The 17,007-nt window shown below is 38.5% G+C and overlaps 3 protein-coding genes across 4 annotated transcripts; all 3 read right to left on the bottom strand.

Annotated features, from left to right (window-relative positions):
* Window positions 1–1,965: 1,965 nt before the first annotated feature.
* On the bottom strand, window positions 1,966–5,875 carry LOC122022768 (growth-regulating factor 4-like). Its single transcript, XM_042580875.1, has 4 exons — window positions 5,123–5,875; window positions 4,259–4,625; window positions 2,358–2,824; window positions 1,966–2,283 (listed from the first exon to the last, which is right to left on the bottom strand). Exons 1-4 carry the CDS (start codon window positions 5,307–5,309, stop codon window positions 2,276–2,278), a joined length of 1,029 nt encoding a protein of 342 aa, XP_042436809.1. The 5' UTR covers window positions 5,310–5,875; the 3' UTR covers window positions 1,966–2,275.
* Window positions 5,876–7,356: 1,481 nt separating this feature from the next.
* Window positions 7,357–12,952, bottom strand: LOC122022769 (syntaxin-43-like). 2 transcript variants are annotated; one of them, XM_042580876.1, is made up of 8 exons: window positions 12,639–12,952; window positions 9,935–10,211; window positions 9,550–9,639; window positions 9,389–9,466; window positions 9,081–9,158; window positions 8,877–8,942; window positions 8,713–8,793; window positions 7,357–7,772 (listed from the first exon to the last, which is right to left on the bottom strand). In XM_042580876.1, exons 1-8 carry the CDS (start codon window positions 12,851–12,853, stop codon window positions 7,665–7,667), a joined length of 993 nt encoding a protein of 330 aa, XP_042436810.1. In that variant the 5' UTR covers window positions 12,854–12,952; the 3' UTR covers window positions 7,357–7,664. The 2 variants fall into 2 exon arrangements, with proteins under 2 accessions (XP_042436810.1, XP_042436812.1); XM_042580878.1 differs by having other exon boundaries at window positions 9,935–10,206; window positions 12,639–12,775.
* Window positions 12,953–14,313: 1,361 nt separating this feature from the next.
* Window positions 14,314–15,716, bottom strand: LOC122025130. The gene is made up of 3 exons (XM_042583892.1): window positions 15,371–15,716; window positions 15,107–15,277; window positions 14,314–14,636 (listed from the first exon to the last, which is right to left on the bottom strand). Exons 1-3 carry the CDS (start codon window positions 15,492–15,494, stop codon window positions 14,515–14,517), a joined length of 417 nt encoding a protein of 138 aa, XP_042439826.1. The 5' UTR covers window positions 15,495–15,716; the 3' UTR covers window positions 14,314–14,514.
* Window positions 15,717–17,007: the final 1,291 nt, after the last annotated feature.

Below are 17,007 nucleotides of genomic sequence, written 5' to 3'. Positions count from 1 at the left end.
TTTAGCCAAAGATTTAATTTTATCATACAACTACTTTGTGATTAAAATACAAAATTATATATTGTACCTGAGAATCTAAAGGTTTGACTACTTGAATCCCAATTTTCAAATATATTGATCAAAATCCCATGGATGTGCTACATATCTTGTATGTCCAAAAAAATACTAAAGGGTGACTGTTTGATCAGCGCTATGTGTCTGTCATGTAAAATAACAGACCCTTGATGCGTTCCTTTCTTCGTGGATGCTTCAAATTTTTTTTTAAAGTGACCTAGGATACTATTCCAATGCAGTTTCTGTCCAACGTCAGCTGAATCCTACATTTTATAAAAATTAAAACATTTTAATCATACTAGTTGAACTTCTCAAAATCACAGAGTTTGTAAAATGATACCTTTACAGCTAATTGATGTTGAGAGGATGATGATACACCCGATCGACTTCTTTGGGCCATTATGAGACGAGATGATTGACGTAAACCATAGATCCCTAAACTGGCGCCTCGCGATCAGTCCTGGTTTTTGGCACCGAAATGCTTGATGCCGCTTGAGAAACACTCGAGATCACTAAACTAGAGTTTCACAAGAGGGAAGATTTCTTCACAGAATTGGATCTGCACTCGCATGTTACGAAGGAGGGAGGTAGACAAATGATGGAAGTTATTTTTTTAAAATCAAAGTTATTCAAAAAGTGGTTCGGATGCCTCGGTACTTGACTACTGAACAGAGGAGATTGGCGGGAGGGTTATATTGGGTATTACACATGACTTACATGCGCCTTTTGGTATATACAAAATGGTGATGCGCCTTTTGGTAAATACATTATACCACGTTCGCCTTTTGATAAATATGATATACTTCTTTCATTTACGCATCTCCTTAGATAGTCACAACACTAATAGTCTATTTCTTTGCCAATGCACCGACGAGTCGATCCGGAGGATCTCACAGCATGATCATTCAATATCTAGCAGCAAAAGGTTAAGCAGGCTTTTTCAAAACTGCCCACACATTGTGGAAGGGTGGGACCTTCCTACACAAATAATGTTTCTCTGATGATAAATATTGCTATACCCACGAGGCATACGGGCATATTTGCTCATAATTTCAGTCCCTTCGGATGGGTCTAGTGGCTAGCGCATGAGGTGGTGTTACCATCATGAGGTCTGGGGTTCGAATCTCGACAAAGTCGAGGTAAATGCCTCCCTTATGTGCTAGTCACTATTCCAAAGACTAGTAGCCACCCGTGATTTATCTCCTCCGTATTGGCCCTAAGACGGGTTGACGGAGGCGCTGGGGGCGAACGTATTCGCCTTTTTTGCCATCATATTTGCTCATAATTTCGCCCCCTCGGATGGGTCTAGTGACTAGCGCATGAGGTGTTGTCACAATAAGATCTGGGGTTCGAATCTCGGCAAAACCGAGGTAAATACCTCCCTTATGTGCTAGTCACTATTCCAAAGGCTAGTAGTCGCTCGTGATTTATCTCCTCCGTATTAACCTTAGGACGAATTGATGAAAACACTGAGGACAAACATATTCACCTTTTATCAAAGTATTTGCTCATAATTTCGATTGTAAATAATTATGCCGAACACAACCATTGAAATATATAGATTAGCTACTTTAACAGTCCTTAAATATAGAAACAGATAAATATAAATATATAAATATTTACATGATAAAATAAATCTCAAGTTATCACTTCTAATGATCAACCTTTCACCATTACATTAAACATACCATACGTTACTGTCTGCGCTACGGACAACTGGACTGACATAAAGATCCGATCCCGAAATGGTTCGAATGGTTCAAAACTTTTGAGCATTGGCAAAGAGATTTTACCCATTTATTTACCAAAATTGTCTTCGAATCTTTTTTTTAAAAAAACTATAATATTCAAGATGACAAAAAAAGCTATGAATGAAAACTAATCACTTAGTCAAAGGAAAATAAAGACGTATTTTGAAAGAAAATAACTTTAATTTTTTTAATATTTGAGAAATAACTTTGATCACTGCATCGAAGTTATACAGTTAGAGCACTAGATTAATCCTGGCTTTGTTTTGAATCACAGGACACATCAGATTTACTGAGAGACAGATTAACAAGACAGCTAAAGAAATTTACTTCGGTTCATGAAAATAAGAAATGCAGATTACTGAAATGTTTTGATCCGCCATAGCAAACAAGGGCATGATGCTCCAATGGAGAACCTCACAAGGCAAGGACAGCCACTGAGCTCTTCTAGGTTACAACCTTTTCCTTCAGTTTCAGTCATCTGCGAGTTCGAGAATCAGAAGTTTCAAATACCATGACAAGGATCACTGGTTACAATCTCAGGAATGGACTCACCATTAGGTGACCTGGAAGAGGTAGTAGAGAAATCCGAGGAGGAGGCCATGGGAAAGGACATCGAGAGTTGAGTCGTGGAGAAGGATGCCCGGTTGGATCTATCTTCTTCGATGTCAGACCAAGAGTCTCTTGCTTTGGGCCACTCGTCGAAGAACGGTCGGAGGAATTGGCTTTCGTGCTTTGCAGGCTCTGGTGAACCAAACTCGCTGCCCATGAAAGAGTGCTGCTGCTGTCTTGAGGTCGAACTACCTGTCACCTGACCAAGATCTTGAAGTGATTGAAGCTGAGGGTAGGAGCTCTGGAGAAGAGAAGGATCTCTAGCCTTTGACAGGGGAAATGAAGAAACTCGCGATGGCGTCAAGCACCAAGAACTGTCGACTGCATCCAGAACGAGACTCCTTGAATTTCCAGTAGTTTCTACGAAGAAAGTATGTTCATCCACTCCAGGTTTAACACCAGAGAAGTACCTGCAAGTTCCAGTCGACTGAATATTTACATATGCAAAGACAAATCCAATTTCACTGTCAAAGGGAACAAACTTTAACACTCAACCATCATTTGTGACATAAGGAGCATTGAGTTTTGTTGTGAGGATTCCTCTGTGGCATTGTAGTAATCCATAAATGTTTATCCCTAAAAACTCTTATATGAGTAAATAAACCCTTTCTCTTCATTTACTTCACAATGCACATGAAAAGCTGTTGGTGCAAATCAGATTATTTGTGTGAAAGTAATGACAATGCTAAATCAATTTCTCGAAGAAAAAAACATATAGATAGTTGTAATTGCACTGGCCAGAAATGAGTCATGCCTCCCTAAACACTAGTGGTTTTGCTAAGTTACTCTTGTATTTACTAACATGTTATCAGTAAGTAACATGTCTAACACCAAACCGAAAAGATGCTGAGAAAGAGTGAAATAAAACTACTCAGGGTTCGGTTTCCTCCAGAGCATTTCTTTGGTGCATTGAAGACTAATCTTCGCTACCTGCAGAACACTTCCGGTTTTCAGCATGAGAAAAAGGGAAAACAATGGGATGAAAGATGCCCTGTTCATTGAAACATCACTTTCCATGCAAATTTCCATAATTATCAAAGAAGTGAACAGACCCATGTTCTAAATTACAACCTGAAACGACGCAGACCACAATTGTTTCTAGAGCATTAAAGACTCTGGGCTTCTCAAACATCTCTTGAGATAAACTATAAGTATACTACAGAAATAATCTACCAGAACAAATACCTCCTTGATCTCCAAAGACACTGCACACTACTAAACTTAAGTTCATAAACCATAACATGAAAGCAGAATATTACACTGTAATGCTACTTTGCTTATACCAAACCTAGCCACGCATTGGTTTACCAACAAATAAGCACACATCAACCAATATAATTCTGCATGGCAAAACTTGATTAATCATCCAATCTTTGATAAATATGACAGTTTCATGCAAAATTCAGATGAACGTCCCTATCCAGGCAGTAGATCTGGTTATTTTAATCCCGACCATTGCTTCGCTTGTGAAGCGGTTGGGATCAATGAGAGCCGGATACATGTGGCAAAAGACGATTTGCTCGCTCCCCACCAACCCATCCCTAGGTCAACACGGAGGAGATAAATTACGGATGACTACTAGTCATTAGTGCAAGTGGGCAAGGCATGGAGCAAGACATGTTCGGACGCGCCAAGTTTCGACCCTAAGTCCTCATGTAGCAACACCCCATGCCTCAACCACCGCACTGCCCTAAGAGAACAATGAGAGCCGGATACAGCAGCTGAATCAGGAGTCATTTCAATGTTACTATATGACAATAATATGCATGTGGCTGGGGGGAAATCGTAATGATCAATAACATATCGAAGTATGCTGCCATTTCAATGAGAGAGATAAAAGTTACCTGGGAGCAAGAGGGCCAGTGTCCATGGACAGCTGAGTCGAGCTGGAGCCACCAAGGCACAGATTTTGCGCATTGACATGACTTGCAACAGAATGCTGGGGATTAATGCTCTGCAAGTTTCCCCCACCACTACCACCAGCACCGCTGCTGCTCGCAGGAGTGACAGATGCCGCAGATGACTGCAACTGAGAGGCAGATTGTGATTCCACAGGCTTTCTTGAACGGTTGCGGCCGCGATGCATGTGACGCTCACAATATTTGGAGTCGGGGTGGGCGTCCTTGGAGCAGCGCCACTTTTTCCCATCGGTCCGTCGGCACCGCCCTGGTTCAGGATCCAGCTTCTTCCCGTAGTAGGAACAGTAAGCTACTGGACTCAAAGAACAACCAACCAGTCATTCATTCGGTGAACAAGATTCAAAAGTTTATGAAAAGAAAGCTCCGCAAAAACGAATGCAGCATTTGGGATGAAAAGCAAACAAAACTCTCATCAAAGAAAATAAAGAGAAACTCTTATTGGCAACGGTTGCAGGACTCGTTGCAAACACAAAACTTGAATATTTGAAGGAAAAAATAGGGAAGAGAATGATATTAAAAGCGAAATCAACTAGTAAAGATTAGTTAACCAAAAAGAAGGAAGAAAGGATACAAAGCCATTTCGTCAATAGCGTTGAGAATAGAAGCCAGAAATAACCAAAACAAAGTTTCAAAACTGTAAATCCGCCTTAAAGATCGCATTTTTTTTTTTTTTTAAACTTAGCCAGCTAAAATCGCACAGATCAAGCCGGAACGAAGAGCAAAGCGATTTTAATCTCTGAGAAAATGATTTAAACTGAACCATAAAGGGCGAAGAAGGGAAAGGCTTACGCGCAGGATGGTGCCAGTATCGACCAGGTAGAGCTTCGAAGCTCCTCCGGATGGGAATCAAGAGCTCCGGCGGCACGGGCACTCCAGCCGTCAGGTACTTGTAGATCAACGCCTGGTGCTCCAGCTCCTGCCACTGCGCCGCCGTGAAGGGCGGCCGCACGCCGAACCCCGCCGCCGAGGTGTTCATCGGAAAACCCGAAAGGCCGAGAGGAAAAACAGAAGGCGTCCGCAGCAGAAAAAGGAGCCGCCTTTGAGCTCACTCATGGCGGCAGCTGGCAGACGCGCTCGGGCCCCTCGCCGGCGAAGCAGAAACGCACAGTTCCTTCATTTTTTCTGTCAATAAGGAAGCGGAATGGGGCGGTGTCGGTAGACTGATAAACAAAAGAGGGATTTTTAAAGAGGAGAAGGAGAGAGAGAGGGTGCGTGAGTGATTTGTTACGGGTTCAATCAATGGTGGAGAAGAGATAGAGATGGTATTGGGATGGGAGAGAGCCGGTGGGTCTGTCTTCCTATCTGAAACTTTGGGTTTCTCAGCGTGTGTTGGGAAGGGAGACAGTATCTGTTTCTGAGCAGGACAGCGAACTATTTACAATAGGGTAAAGTTTTTTACTTTTGCTGCCTGCAACGTTTCAATCCTCAACAAATGGCAAACATTTGATCTGCTTCAGCAGCATCAACATGAGATTAGATTATGAACTTTAACATATTGGTAAAGCTTCATTTCGCCTTAAGAATTTATCATAATATCTAACACTTCAAAGTTCAAACTCTGTCAGTATTTAGCAAGCATGGTTTTTGTCATCTTTTGTTTCTCAAAAAGGTAACTAAGTGTTATTAAATCCAATAACAAAGTCAAAAGTTGTAATCTCTCTGCTAATCATGAACCATACCTTTTCATGAGAAATCATGCCTCTTCCATAGAACTTTACAAGGTCTTAGCTGGCTTGCAAATAGGTTCAATGATTATAGGCATCAAAACTCTGAAGGCTTCTTCTCTCTTGCATTTCACAAAGAAAAAAGAAAGAGCATCAAGCATATGTTGAATAATTGTTCAGGGAACACCCAAAACATTAACAAGAAGTAGAGCATGTGGTATCGTGGTGTGTGAAATATTGCAAAGTGCATTCCACAAGAATGTAGTATTCCTTGGTTCACAGAGAAGCAATGATGGACAAGGAGTGAAAGAGCAATTATTATTTTCTTTTTGAGCACAGCCAGACCAAGAGATTGTGTATGGGAAGTCCATAGGCAATACTGATGAACCCTAAAGTTCAAACCAAGTGGGTGCCAACTTTGTCTCTAAGTAGTTGGACAGCCCTTGCCTTGCCTTGCCTTGCCATGGAATTTCGCTTCTTTTTTTTTTAAACTTGAGTGGTAGTATGGTGGACTGGCATATTTTCTTGTGTGTGGCATGGTAACTTACCTTTTTGCTTGCAAGCATCTGCTACTTACAAGGTTGTGTCTGAGGAGAGGAAGAAGCTCACTCCATTGATGGCTTTAGAGGGTGGGATCAATGGCTGCAATAAGGGCAATCGTCCACAAGCCATGACTTGCTCATCACTCCAGTGAGATGTCAAGGGGCCCCAGTCCATTCTTTCTGTGCTGCTTTGCCTAAAAACAAGACACCAAAATCTAGGGCGGAAAGGAAAGCAAGATGAAATGACAAAAAGAACAAATGTTCGGTTTGGAAAACAAGAAACAGCCATAGATCTAGTCGAATAACAGTCGTTGCGAAAATGAATACTTATAATGCCAAAAAAAAAAAGCCTCTACAGCCTGGATCAATGGGACAAGGGGGACCATCTTCATCTTGTCGGTGGTTAAGGAGCTGACAATGAGAGATGGGGGTAATAGGAGCAAGATAACCCCAAGAATGTGGTCCAATGAGTTATTTCTTGAAAATAACCAGCTGGAACTTGCGATGGAGGAACATATCAGGTCAATAAATCAACACAGTGATGATAGTGCCACACCAGTCTCCAAGCAAAACTTTACCGATGTCCTAGTTTGGTGAAAAGAGTGAGTGAAAATAGTGCAAACTCCAAAAAAGAATGCCATGTTGATTACTAACCCAACGTTTTACAAGCAGTCGATGAAAGTTACATGCCTAGATCTTTATTACCAGGATAGATCATATACCTGTGAAGAACCAGTGGAAACAAACTGAGTACCGTGTTCCAGCTTTTGTGAAATATCTATTTTAGAAATGAGCTCAATAACTAGTTTGGTCTGAATGTCCCCAAGAAAAAAATATTGTGAATTGGAAACATTGTTTGAATGATCTTTACAGAGCCTTCATTTACAACATCTCAAAAAAGTAGCACCGACCTGAAACTTCTCACCATATATTATCCGAGGAGATATCTCTAGGATAACTATGTTCTCAAATTTGGACTAATCCTGCACCCAGCATGAATAATTCACTTCATGATATGTTCTCGCTACACAAACCAGTTGAATGGAATACACTTTGACATCTGTTGAAACCGGTGCTGAATATTCACAAGAAACGCTGACTGGACTCCGTCTCAGTTACAGTGAATCAGAAGAATATGGTTTTCAGGATCAAGAGGACAAGCATGATGAGGCACAATATAATAAGCACAGTGGCACACATGACCATGCCACCTTTTTTCTGCGTTCTCTCAGCCTGCAGAAATGCACCAACCATCAACAAAATAACAAGCATGCACGACAACAACCAAACCTGAAATACCAGTTCAATAACATGAAATACATAGGACATAATACCATTTCAACAGATGTAAAAAATATAGTTTAGAACAAAGATGTAGAAGCTGATTTCAGATTGCAAGTATGCTTCACTAAGCATGCACGAGAGAGTTCAAACATCAACTATCATCTCTAACAACAACAACAATCAAACCTTATCCCACTAGGTGGGGTCGGTTATACGGATCCTTTTACACCATTGAGCTCTATTTCCTACTATATCATATCAACTATCATCTCTAGTGTTGCAAAAAAAAAAAATATGAACTCAAGAGCATATGCAAGGAAGATTTATCTATTGACTGGGGAAAAAATGTAGATTATTATCCTTTTTATTTACTAAAATAGATTAAATGTTGGTCATACATATAAAGTTCACTGAAATTTCTTTCTGTCCATATCCATTATCATAGACATAGTTTATTATCTTTTGTTGGAAATAAGCAGTATTTAAAGATAATATTGTGCACTTTAATGCTATTATTTTATTTCCAAGAAGACATGTGACTGTTTGTAAAAGAAAAAGAAAAGAAGGATCACAAGAGCTAGGCAGCTGATAAAAGACCTGTAAACTGTAACATAGGGTCAAAATTTAAGAATGTGAAAATGAACAGAACAGTGAGAAATGACGCAACAGCAAACATCACAATTTGGCTCTTGGTCATCAAACAATTTTATTTAAGGCATGAACCAAGATTTATCTCATATTTGCAAATAACTAGAAAAAGAGGTAATTTTTGTGACCAACATCAATGACTCTAAAAGACCAACATCAACGACTCATCTTTTAGACAGCTTAAGCAAAGGCAAAGGAGAGACAAAGTGAAAGTCAAAACAAAAACAAACAGAGAGAGAACCTTCTCTAACTGTTTAAAGCCCTCTTCCACTGAACTTGCAACATTCTGTACATTATAATCAATCCGGTCAACTATGGTTCCCTGTTGATATAACATCTATCAGAAAGTGGCCACATTGTATCCAAATAAAATCCAGGTCATTTGGTATCAGCAGAAAAGATTACCTGATCTATCACAAGGACCGAGAGATCTTTCATAATCTGAGCAAGTTCATTCACTGATTCTACAACCTGTAACAAGAATTACCTATAATAGTAAGTCATAAAAACATTTACATGATACTGATACACACCACCACTGAACTTTGCAACGTCATTCAAGATTGATTTTATGGACCCAGGCAATCCAAATATTCCAAATTATGTTACCTGTACAATCTCCCTTTCCCTCTCTCTTGTGAATGCCTCACTTTTCTTCAGTGTAGATATTCGAACATCACTAAAACCCTGAAGAAATAAAGGTTCAAAAGCAAAGAAAAATGGGTCAACACAGAAATTAAGGTGTTAACATGTGAACTGAAAATGGCACCGTGCTCAGTCACAGAGGGATAAAATTTTGTACACTTGAGCCTATAAATCATTAAGAAATGTGAACTAATAGCTGTCCTTAGTTGGCCATTAGACATTCATTTCATACCGAAACCCTGAACTTAGTGCAAAATAAACAAAAGAATTACCACATCATCAAAATCATCTTCTTCTAACTTGTGTCTAATTCCATTGCGATTCATCTCCAAATCAACACCATCTTGTCCCTAAAGGCATCATAGAGAAAACGACTTTATAAACACATAAAAACCAATTGATACGAAGAGACACAAAATTAAGATCCACAAACCTCCTGTTGCTGCCGAAGATGTTTTAAATAAGATGACTGTTTCTTTCTAAACTCCATTGAGAGGTTTTGGAGGTCAGTTGCAAGAGAACGCTGAGGAGAAGCATACAAAAGTCACAAACCGGTGGAAAGTTTATAAAACCACATGTAAAAAATGCTTAACAGTTGCCACTGAAGTGTTTCAACATTTAAACAATTCTGATTTGTGATCTCTAAGAAACCATTTGCATGGTTTCTTAATCAACTGAAGGTGATCATACTAAAAAATTAACTTCATAATATAAAATTTTGAATACAAAATCACATACAGATGTATTTAGGAAAAAAATAAATAAGGAAATAATTATCAATAATCAAGAAAAGAAATAACTGGAAAACTATACCAGACCTGAACATTTTTCCGAACATTTGAATCTTCAGAAGGATCACCTGAGGAAAGTTTTTGTAGTCTCTTCTCAGATTTCTTCAACAAATCTGTTATTTCATGACTTAGGAGTTCAATGGCATGTTGATCCTCCTTCCCATCTCCAAAAGAAGGCATCAAAGCTTTTGCATGGGCCTTGGCTAACTCTGCCATTTTTGTCCGAGCACGCTGCATATTTGCAGCTATTTCTTCAGAACAATCCACCCAAGCTGGAGGTAAACCAATCATAGCTGCACCTGTACTGCAATAAGCTAATTGCATGTTTAATTGGTTTCTAGTATTTTGAATATCTGTATAAATTTTGAGCATTATTGTGAATATCATCACAAGGATTCCAGCTTCTAAACTTTAATAAGTTAACTAAAAAGAAGAAATGAATAGGAATGAAAAGGAACAAAAACACAACAGTTCTTGACTAAATCAGAAAGTAGAGATTCTCATGCAGTGAAAAAGCACAAATGATAAATCACCAAGAGAATAATGCTTAGATAACAATATTACATTCCTGAAGGATATGTAAGGCTGAAGTAAAATTTCTAGGTGTAAAGAAGTTCAGAACTTCAATTATCTCAGAGTTACCCCCACATGCATTTTGAAGCTCTGCTTGCAACATTATGCGGCAGAAAAGACCAAACAGGGGTCTCCTAAAAGCCTAAAACCCACAAACTTGAACCATCAAATTTTATGTAAATAATTTTAACAATTTATATATATTAGAGTTCACCAGACAACTTGATGATTCAGATGAAAGACATTGTAACCATGCATGAGAAATGTAGGTTATTCTGTTCAGTATGGAAACAGGATGTTTTTACTCTTTTGACTTGAGATAAGGAACAAGGATGGGTGGGTACACTCCATCAACAATCATATTTAAATAAATCAGTCATCTTCACTGCATGCTAATAAATAGTCATCTGAATAAAAGGAAATTATACACGCTTGATTGTATCATCTCAATATAATCTAGTGGCGGGACCAGGATTTGTCTATGTCATCTTAATATTCCAATATCCATTAAGTTTTCTGTATAAGATGTTCTTTAACCATCAATACTTAACCCAGAAAACATGATTGGTCAAACCACTATCCCAAATTTTTTAGTTTCAGCTTATGAGAACATGAGGATTGTGTAAGACTCCCAAAGTCACTCTCCATTTTCAGCCATCAAATTTGTTCATTTAGTTAAACTATTCCTAGATATTTTTTCTTTGTGTTATAAAATTCACATTTGATTTTTTTTTGTCAACTCTAGGTCAACTTAAGAGCATTTCTTTTACATTAAGCTACTCAAAATTTCATAAAGGATTATTTTAAAAGAATAAATAATGCACTACTAAACATGTTGTTAGATTTCAAGCAAGGTAATGCAACTCATTGAAAAATTGGAAAATAGAGAAACATCTCTACTCAAGATAAATATATTTTTTAAAAATGTTTGTCAAGTTCTATCCAACTCTAAATTCTCATATTAAACATCACTATTATAGAATCTTTTGAAGACATAGATCCATACATACTACATAGATTTAAACCAGAGTGCAAGAGACAACTTTGAACCTATCCATATATTCTCTTTCATCTTTCCATCTATTGGGGCTACACCTAATTATAAGATAATAACATATTTATTATTTTAGTAACCTTACATATCTATCTCATCTTTGATAAACTAAATCATCTTTATATGCTATTACTCAGGTCAGTAAGCATAGTTGATGGTACCATAGTCCTATAAAATTCTTCTTTAGCTTAAGGATCATATGTTGATTTCAAGAAATTTAAAAAGCTCTTCTCCATTTTAATCGTGCATCCTTTATCCTATTAAAGTTATTTCCATAATGAACCTGTTGTTCCTTCTAAGTTCCATAAATTGAGATAGGCTAAAGAAATAACTATACATGTTTCTAAAGATTTCACTATGCAGCCATTAGAAAATTTTAAGTAGTATGCCAAATTAAATTTAGAAACTTTAATGCTCATAAATCCATTTTCATCTTCTGGAACAATCAAATAGGACATGTGAAATCTAACAGATCAGTTATCTTTCCTAAATGCTAACTCCCAACAAGCTATCTATAATACCACCTTGATCATTGTGAGTATAAGAAACTAATACTTTGAGAGGTAACAATAGACACCCAATTTCTATCATGTTGCCGTTTTACTTTTGTTATGATCTCAACTAATCCACAATCAACCCTCCCACTCCTCCTACACATACACACCCCTCCCCCCGCACACCCCCATTTCTGGATAAAAAAGAACTAAGGTGAAGCAACACACAATTCGGCCAACCTTTCACATCAGAAGCTCTTTAATCCTTTCAGATCCATTTCTTCCATGTGCTCCAACTATCACTTAATCCACTCCAGTGTGACAGAAAATTAACTTCATACCATCGCCTTTTAGAATGATAAGATAATCAATTTTGATAACCTAAATGACTAAGTGCCAGACCATATACACATTCTATCTCCAACTTAGCCACAGTTACCCAATCTTCTGAACAGAAGACGATGACACAAACAAAATGATAGGTGACTAATTAGACAATTTCAAAAGTAACTACTGGATCTATGTGATCCGAAAGACTCTATACGATAGAGGGAAACAGTAATCGGAGACGCAAAGCGAAGGAATCAAATACGAAAGAGCGAGATCCGACCTGTAACCGCTAGGGTCTTCGGTGCTAAGAGGAGCGTAGGATCGATCCGGGCGGAGAAGCGAGGCGCTGACTAGCTCGATCACGGGCCCGCCGCCTCCGCCGACGTAGGAGGAAGAGGTCGACGGGCCGGAGAGCGACGTGGGGGAAGGGGTTCGGACGTTTCGGAGGGCGTCGCGGTACTTCCGGTAGATCGGCGTCCGGTTCCTGGTCGCCATGTCCAGCAGGACCAGCACACGAGGAAGAAGAGAAGGGCGAAACGAAGACGCGGTGGTTGGAACCGAGACGCAGCAGCAGAGGAGAAAACTCGAAGAATTGACGCAGCCGTTTTTAAACGCTTTCATGGCCCACGAAAAATAGGCCTAGAAATATCAGCCCAAGTAATTTTTAAAATGGCCCTCAGAATTTTATTAAATATCCTCCAAAGTTTGTTAATGGCAAAACACCTCTAGTATTTTCATTTACATTTTTACTGCCCAAAAGTTTCTATTAATAGTCAAAATACTTATTTTACTCTCCTAATAGCAAATTTCAGGGGTAAAATTACGACGAATGATAGTTGAAATACTGAATAATTTCATTTTTTATATTTTTTTCCTCTAATTTTACAATCTATTAATGGAGCCTGTTATTTTGTGATTAGTTAAACATGGATGATTATATTTCACTTCAATATAAGATCATCCACATTAGTATTAATGCGTGAAGCTTTAATACCAATGTGGATGGTTTTAGCAGTACTATAGTATTAATGTGTTCAATTTCTTGAACGTGTAAATATCTACTGATTAAAATAAATAAATAAATATATATTGGCTTGGTTATGCACCACCATTGTTAAGCCATGCAAGTGTTAAGCTCTTCTATACCTTTCACAGTGTTGAGGATCAAGTATGAGAATGGGTAATCAAATCCTACAATTACTGCACAAAAATAAAGAACGAGGAAGAACGAACAAGTTTTTTTTTTACCAATAACATATGTCACTTTGGTAACAACTCCAATGAATCTTACTAGCTGAGTAGATAAGAGGTGTAAATGAGTTAAGCCGTTCGTGATCTATTGAGATATCGGCTCAAAAAAACGTTTGTTTGAGTTCGTTCAACTAAGTTAACGTGCCAAACTTAAGTTTGATTTCGAGCTCAAAAATATTATCGAGTCGAGCTCAAGCTTAACAGTATTTGATTCTTGAGATCGTAAGCATGTTCGTTTAGATGCTCATGAACGTGTTTATTAAGTGACTCACGAACATGTTCATTATGAGACTCGTTTATCTTTTATATATGTTATAGTTAATTATCTTAAACGAGTTCAAACTAAGTTCGTTAAATTTTTAAATAAGTTTTTTTCGAATCGAGCTCAAGCCGAATTCGAACTATTTAATTTTATTTCGAGCCAAGCGCGAGCTTAAGAACTAAAGCTCAAATCAAACTTGAGCCGAGTTCGAGCTTAGGACCGAGTCCGAACTCGAGCCTTTTAGTGTTCAGTTCAACTCGGCTCATTTACAGCCCTAAGGAGATAGCATCCTTGTAGAATCAGTTGTTGTAATCGAAATGAAGTGCTTAACATTATTGAACAGAAAACGTGTTAATCGATGTCTTTTTCATCTTTTTCTGTTTAAGTAGGAAGTTGGATACTCTCTTCGTTTTGTTATCATCTGATAATCTCTTTTCTGGAGTTCAAGCTTCAATAGATTGATAATACATGAAAGAGTCAAGAGATTCAGTTGACTGTTCTCTTTTACAGAAAGCACATTGGATGGCAATGAAAAATAAGGGCTATAAACAGTCAATAAAAGCTAAAAGGATGCAGTGCAGAAACAGGGAAACCACAGACAATGTGACATGTTTGTCCATCGAACTGAGGTACAAAAACTGTTTTACTTGTTGAAGCAGTAGTCAGCACATTTGTGGTATGGATTTAATGCATTTGCACACTTGGGGTTGATGATCTCCATTTCTACTTTCTCTGCCTTCTTGTCCTCCTTCCTCTCAGTAATAACTAAATCAGTGTTTGTTTCATATGAGAAGTACGAAAACAGAATAAGACAAAGCATGACAAAAAAAAACCAAACAGGATGAAGCATGAACATGAAAATGAATGTTCAGTTTCAGTTTGCAATCTTCAGAAAATACCAGCAAACCACATTGAAAGTAAGAAAGGAGAAAGTAAATTGTTTGCGAAGAGCAATTTTCTGAAGATTGGTGGTATGGATTAGATTCATTTCTGCAATTAGGAGCGAGATTTCTTCATGCTTCGCTCCTTGTTGAAAGGAAGAAACTAAGAGGAGAGCCATGCTACAAAATAAACGAGGAATAGCTTGGGAAAAACGATGCTGCGTCTCCATTATCAGAATTTGACAAAATTTTGAAGTTCAACTGTGAGATTCTCAGATGCAAACCGAAAAAAATCCGGCCTTTTCTTCAAGAATCAGTTCTATCGGAAAGGAGGAACAGGAGAAAGCAGCAGACCTGCTCGATTCTCTTCCCTCTGTTCTTTCTCCCTGGAGGTTCTTGTCCAGCAGTAGTCAGAACAGTGATGGTATGGATTGGAGGCGTTTCGGCAGGAAGGATCTACGTTCCTGTGCGAAGCAACTAGCACTCGATTCTCCTCATGTGGTTCCCCAATTTGAGCTGCGCAGACTGCGGAAACCAACCTTTACGATCAAAACCTACAACAACAACAACGAAAAAGAAGAAAAATTGAATCAAAAGAGGGATAGGACGAAAGAAAACCTAATAAGGGCAGAATGCTTCGGGGCTTCGGTCCTGGAGCTCGTTTCTTGCAATACTCCGAGCAGGCGTGGAAGGGATTCGAAGCATTGGCACAGTCTGAGTTCGCTCTCCAGCCCCCCTCCATCCCGGATCAGGAATTTCAGAACTGCAGCAAGGGAAACCCAGCGCGCCTGGTCTCGATCACACCGATGAACTCGTAAACTTTCTTCCACTGGCATTTCGAACAAGGAAGAGGGGGGAGGATATAAAGGATAAAATGGAGGAAGAAACAAGAAGAAGAAGCAAAGAAGCAGAGGACGAGATGCATGCGGCCATGGCGGCCGGCGTTCGAGCTTCTTTCAGGTGGGTCCCATGACATTCTCCAATGACGTTTAGAGGACACAACTGGGTAATTTATTTGAGTGCGAAATCACGATCCGGTTAAATATTAAGCGTATCTAAGACGGACCGACGGATGTCCATTTCGGCTAATCAAACAATTACCATTTATATCAGTTCCCATAAATTTAGATTCTGATTCCTTGATCTGATAAATACAGATTTAGTGGACTTTTAAATGAATAGGATATAACATTATATTTTTCTTTTAAATGAAAAATAATTTAACATTCAATTTATATAAAACACCTTGTAATCACGGCCAAAAAAATAGATTAATTGGATTAATTGAATAAGTTAACTAGATTTACTCTATTAGAAATAATCTAAACTTTAGCCCAAAGCGGTTTAAGGAGGCAGCGCCATGGCGATGAGGTTGTGGGGCATCCATATTGTTGGTTGCTACTCGAAAAATCTAGAGGTTTCACTATATAAAATTTTGTACAAATGTCTGAACCTTTTCCTAGCTACCATATGTTCTTTTAAATTAAATTTTGGATCGTCTGCGGAACTTAACACGTTTGATCCAAAACTTAATCTAATTGTTCTTTTAGGTTTTGACTTGGATCTCCTGCGGAACTTAACACGTTCGACCCAAATCGCCTTAAGTTATTAATTCCATTAAATATTAATTTCCATAATTGGTTCCCAGTACTGACGTGGCGAGGCACATGACCTTCTTGGATATGGGAGCAACCACCACCGACTAGACAAAACCTTTTATAGAAATCTAATATTTAATTTCCTAAAATAACTTTAGGTTAACCGAAAAGAACAATCAAATCACAAGGAAAAAATAAAATAAAAGAACACAACTTCGAAAAAACATATTCGAAATACTAGAATCGTAAGCCTCTTGTATTTGGTATTATTTTCATAAATAACTAGCATGATGCGGAAAGAAAAATTACTAGTTATACCTTCTAGAAAGACCTCTTGATCTTCTACCGTATTCCTCTTCTAACCTCGGACGTTGTGTGGGCAACGATCTTCCGAGATGAGAAACCACCAAGCACCTTCTTCTCCTCCTAGCTAGGTTCGGCCAACACAAAGAAGCTTCCAAGGACGAAGAACAAAACACCAACCAAGCTCCAAGGGATACAAGCTTTTCTCTCATTCTTCTTCTTCTTCTCCAAGTAGTATCCGGCCACCACAAGAGCTCCAAGCCAATAGAGAAGGTTCGGCCACCACCAAGAGGAAGAGAGGAAGAGAGGTTGGCCGGCCACAACACCAAGGAAAAGAGAAAGAAAAATAGAATA

Source organism: Zingiber officinale, chromosome 9B (genome assembly GCF_018446385.1).
Source record: "Zingiber officinale cultivar Zhangliang chromosome 9B, Zo_v1.1, whole genome shotgun sequence".
NCBI classification, from domain to species: Eukaryota; Viridiplantae; Streptophyta; class Magnoliopsida; order Zingiberales; family Zingiberaceae; genus Zingiber; species Zingiber officinale.
The sequence above is the reverse complement of the archived record's forward strand: the minus strand, read 5'-3'. Positions and strand labels throughout refer to the sequence as shown.